Source organism: Hyposmocoma kahamanoa, unplaced genomic scaffold (genome assembly GCF_003589595.1).
Source record: "Hyposmocoma kahamanoa isolate Upper Pololo Valley unplaced genomic scaffold, ASM358959v1 78, whole genome shotgun sequence".
Taxonomy (NCBI): domain Eukaryota; kingdom Metazoa; phylum Arthropoda; class Insecta; order Lepidoptera; family Cosmopterigidae; genus Hyposmocoma; species Hyposmocoma kahamanoa.
In genome coordinates this window covers 14125691-14130649 of record NW_020653945.1, presented here as the reverse complement: position 1 = coordinate 14130649, position 4959 = coordinate 14125691, and the positions used below count along the sequence as shown (strand labels likewise).

The 4959-nt window shown below is 35.5% G+C and overlaps 1 protein-coding gene across 9 annotated transcripts in view; it reads left to right on the top strand.

The window, feature by feature from the left end:
* The first annotated feature begins 2256 nt into the window (after nucleotides 1–2256).
* Nucleotides 2257–4959, top strand: part of LOC113233302 (E3 ubiquitin-protein ligase UBR5) — a 60199-nt gene continuing 57496 nt past the window's right edge. For 5 of the 9 annotated variants that reach the window (XM_026468378.1, XM_026468376.1, XM_026468379.1 and 2 more), the window contains exon 1: nucleotides 2259–2400. In XM_026468378.1, coding sequence (XP_026324163.1) covers nucleotides 2339–2400 — 62 coding nt within the window. In that variant the 5' untranslated portion in view covers nucleotides 2259–2338. Of the gene's footprint in view, nucleotides 2401–4959 lie in introns of all 9 variants that reach the window. The other 4 variants (XM_026468380.1, XM_026468374.1, XM_026468373.1 and 1 more) reach the window with 4 other exon arrangements.

Genomic DNA, 4959 nt, shown 5'->3' with positions numbered 1-4959 from the left:
TGACAAACAAATGACAATTAGCTTTCTGAAGGTTGCCGTTCTGATTTTTTTTATTTGTCTATGATTAGTGTTGGGTCAAAAATCTTATTTTTTTCAGAAAATTAGTGTTTTTTTTCCTTTATTTTTTCCATCCTCTAAGGTTTATATCTTAGAGGAGGTGGAAAAAACATAGTCTAAGGTTTTTCCGCATATTTTTCCTTTTATTTCCACATTTGACGTTGACACCTATCAAAAATTAAAGTTACTGAACGAAAACGATGGAACCATTAAAAAGGTTTTTTTCGCTGTTGTGAAATCATTTTAAATCTCGTTTTTCTTTAAGTGGCTTTTAGGGTTGTATTCCAGAACTCTAGTCAATGCTCAAGTCAGGAATTGAGTACGATTTCGAGCACAGTAGAAATCATACTTAAGTCCTGACTTGAGCATTAAGGAGAGTTCTGGAATACAACCCTCAGTAAAGTTTATTTTATATTACGAGCTGAATAAAACTTCAAAAGATATTTCTAAACGTAGAACATAATAAGAACCTTCGAAAATTGGTAGGTCAAAGCTTCAAAATTATGTTTTTTCACGAACTTGTATAAATCCGTGTATTTTTCTAATTTTTTAAATGTTTCAAATTTTTCGGGAATTGTTCCTGAATTCTACTATATATATTTGAAGTTTTTTAGAAAGTTACTCAACAGTATCTATAATTGATTAATGATTGATCTACAAATTTTTAAAAAAACAGTTGTATCTACTGTTAGGTAATTTTCCGAAAAGTTTCAAACTGTGGAAATTTTTCCAGAGTCAACAGTCAAATCTGGAAAAATGTAGGAGATACAAACCTATCTTCGCGTTGGCCTAGGATCGACCAACATCCACCCCAAATGGGTTCCTACTTGTCGAGGCGGGAGCTCGGTAGTCGTGGTCGATTTCATCTCACGGTGTAGCTAAATGCTTTGCCAACCTATGGGCTGGCCGAATGTGCTAGGCTAGTGTTTGGTCATGGAAAAAAAATTCCATTTTTTTTCAAATCAAATTTTTCATAAAATAAATATATTTTCCGGATATTTTTCCTTTCTTTTTTTTTTCCACATTTGACGTTGACATCTGTCAAAAGTTAAAGTTATTGAACGAAAACGATGGCACCATCAACAAGTGGAGGTGGTGTGGTTGTTAGATGTTTTTTCGCTTTTGTGAAATCATTTTGAATCTCGTTTTTCTATTAAGTGGCTTTTACTTATACAAGTTTATTTTATTCACGCTAAATAAAACTCAAAATATATTTCAAATCGTAGAACATAATGTGAGCCTTCCAAATTATATTTTTCCAATTAAAAAAAATTTCCACCATTTGAACTTTTTCGGAAAATTACCCAACAGTACCCTTATATCCATCTATAGTGGAGAAGAGGAACACCCGGGAGTTTGGCGCGGTCGGGCGGCTCCCGTTCAGGGTTCAGCCCAGTACCACGTAGCCCCGCGTCTGCTAGGGGGTCGGGGTATCTGTAAGCAGATTCCCCCGGGTCAAAAAAAAAGAAGGCTCAACCAACATGTATTGCAGGCTTAGGCTCAACTCACACTGGTGCAGAGTCGAAGCGTGGCGACGCGTCATGTTGTTCGCCTATAGCATATTCATCTACATCGTCGCGCGTCGACTCGCGTCGACGCGCCTCGCCTCTCCATTCCATTTTTGCAAAACACAATTTTGTACCTGCAATTGGAAAATGTAGATGAATATGCTGTAGGCGAAAAACATGTCGCGTCGCGACGCTTCGCCTCTGCGCCAGTGTGAGTTGAGCCTTAAGGTACATGATGTAATTGTGTAACGGATTATTTTCCGCTACTTAACGTCGCAGCTGACGGTTCAGCTTATCCTAATTTTATATATATGTCAAATAATATCAAACTTGACTTGACTAATATCCTTGATAATTTAAAATAAATAAAATAATTACATATTAAAACATATGTGCATTATAACCAATGGTTTTATGCCAATAAAATCTTTCAATTTCATGTTCATTTTTTTTCTTTCATTGCAGGCACTTGCCAACTGTGAAGCCTGTGAAAAAAAAATTGACAAAGACAAGAATTAAATGAGTACCAACATTGCAGGCGAAGAAGCCATGTTGATTATTTTCTTTCTTTTTTCGTCATGTACCGACTCACATGTATTTGATGAGAACGAAAACGATCACGCAAGAGCAACATCCACGAGAAATATGGTGGTTAGAAGAGAATTTTAGATTGTGGTGTTCTTTTGTTCTTAGACAAATTGTGCAGCAAGAGTAACAAATGTTTGAGTAATCCTTTGCAAATTTGATGCGATCACGGAACAGTATTCACGAAAATGTCTTCGATGCATTTTGTGGTTCATCCATTGCCTGGTACAGAGGATCAATTGATAGACAGGTAAACAAATTTATCGGTTCACTCGCCTCCATTACGTTCATCTTGTGAAATCCGACATTCCATGATTAGCAATGATAGTGAATTTTGGTAATCTTACAATTTTCTCCCAGATGGCCACGTTTTCCCGTGGCCTGTAAGAATTTTCCAATGACGTTTATCCGCAGTACTGTGATATCCATTATCATCCTAGGGTGCAGTATATTGGATGGCGTAATCGTAGGTTTCAACACTTGCGAACCCCGCTTACAGGAATTGTCGCAAAGGGTGGCGTTTTCTTCGAACAAACAAAGGGGATGTAAAAAAATCGATGTAAACATTTAGGATTCTCGGATTCTAATGATTCCGAGAAGTAATTTTTATGTAATAGTATTTTTATATCATTGCATGCACTCTTAAATCAGTCATCATTTACTATCCCTGTGACTTGCAAATATTTGTAAAATGCAGTCATGCAATCATGTTGTGAAATATTTTAAGTACATACCTACTTTTCACTTTTAAACATACTATGGCTAAATAAAGGATTCCTTGAAAAAATTAACTAACTCACATAATTTATTATGCCAAATGAGAACATTCAGTTGATTTGCTTCATAAGTTTTCATTCTGAGTAAATAGAAACTCTTAAACAGCCTTTTCCTCATGTTCCTACTGGTAGGACCTAAAGGATAAATATGTCCTTGTGCTCCTACTAATGTATTGTCAACTATATTTATATGTAATTGATGTTGTATTGGGGGTATTACCGATATTAATAGAATTTTTATACTGCAAACACATGCTGTTAGGACAATTTACAATCTTGCCCCCTGAGCATCTTTGAGAGATAGTCTCTTTATGAAAAATAGTGACAAACATACTAATAACATTAATAAGTGGAATAAAAATAGTTGTTCTTGATATCTGTCTTCACAATGTCACAAATTCATTTAAGGGGCAATGTATATACTTCTATGTATATAGTAAGATGCCAGTTGATTTTCAAACTTTGCCATTTATGAGGTAAAAAACTATAGTAATTGAAAAACTTTATACTAAAGGTGACATACAACTTCTGCGAAGGAACTGGGATGACAAAAATCCATGGTAGTGATCCGTTTAGCTCTTTTAGGTTTGTTTCTGTGTGTACATTTCAATTACAATATTAATTTTAAAGGCCAACCAACCCCTAGAGTTTCTTGATCATTCTTCTCAGGGGAAGCTGCCGCGTGCTGCTGCGAAACATGCGCTTAAAAACAAACTGACATGAAAACTAATGAAATTCACAACACACAAATTTATATCAGTTGTAATTTACAAATAGAGCTACTACATATATAACTAATTATGAGATAGAGCAAATGACTATAATACTAATTAATACGGATTGTTACTATGTGTACTAATATTAACAAACAAATACTATTTTATACTAGAGGTGTGCTTCCTACATTTTGTGACTTCAAAAAATAAACCCTTGAGCCATGAAATTGAACACAATTGGGACATTCTTTGACGTAAGGGAGATAATTACATATTTTTGTGGCTGAGTATTTGAAGCATCCTCTGAAGCCCCCTGTTCGAAGTGTAGACAATAGCATAATGATTAAATTTATTAAATTAAAATATAAATTTATTAAACATATTTGTTAAACAATATTTTTGGCAACATAAATTCATGTGTTAGTTTTTAGATGTGATAATTTTTTATGCCATAATAATTTATTCATTGTTAGATATCAATTTGTTACAAACCTATACTGAACTGTAATGAGTTCATGGTAAGGACCCTGGTCTAGCCATTGTAGGTAGTGCCCCAGAGTGAATACTGTTGCTATGGTGCTCATAGTACAGGGAATAATATCCTATTTCGAGAGTTCAAGTAATTGATGTGGTTGCTGGGCAGTCTTACTATTGTTATAGTTCATGCAGTCCTCACACTTAAACATTTTGTCAATTCCTGAATCAGTTGTGCAGCCCAAGATAGTTATGATGTCTCTGCCGTGTTTTGCTTTTGGTAATACTCAGCCTGGACAACAATTTTCCTACATGGCAGTGCATATAATTCTCATCAAAAGGACTAGCACAACAAGCGCGACCTGCGCGAGAGCGACATAAAGCGCGATATACTTTTATTTTTTATAATATCAAGTGACGGGACGGACAAGTCGTGCGCCTAATGGTAAGTTACACGCCAGAGCTTTAAATCGCAAAGATCTGAGAGGCACTGCTACTGCGCTCCTTACCCTGAGACATAAATTGACAAGTCCCATGTTCCTGTAATTTCACCAGTACCCTTACCCTTCAAAACCTGAACAGAGTAATGTTGACATTACTGCTTGGCGGCTGAAATAGATGAGGTGGCAGTACTTTCCTGGAAGAACTCTTTCACAAGGAGCTCTACTGCTACTACTCTATTTTATGCTAGAATAACAGTATCATGCGCTTTAAGTCGCTTTTGCGCAAGTCGTGCTAGCCCTACGGGTGTCCCAAAAGTTCAAAAAGAAAAAAAATTGTGATTTGAAAGAAAACAAAAATATTTTTGTGATTCATAATGTTTAATATCATTATAACACGAAA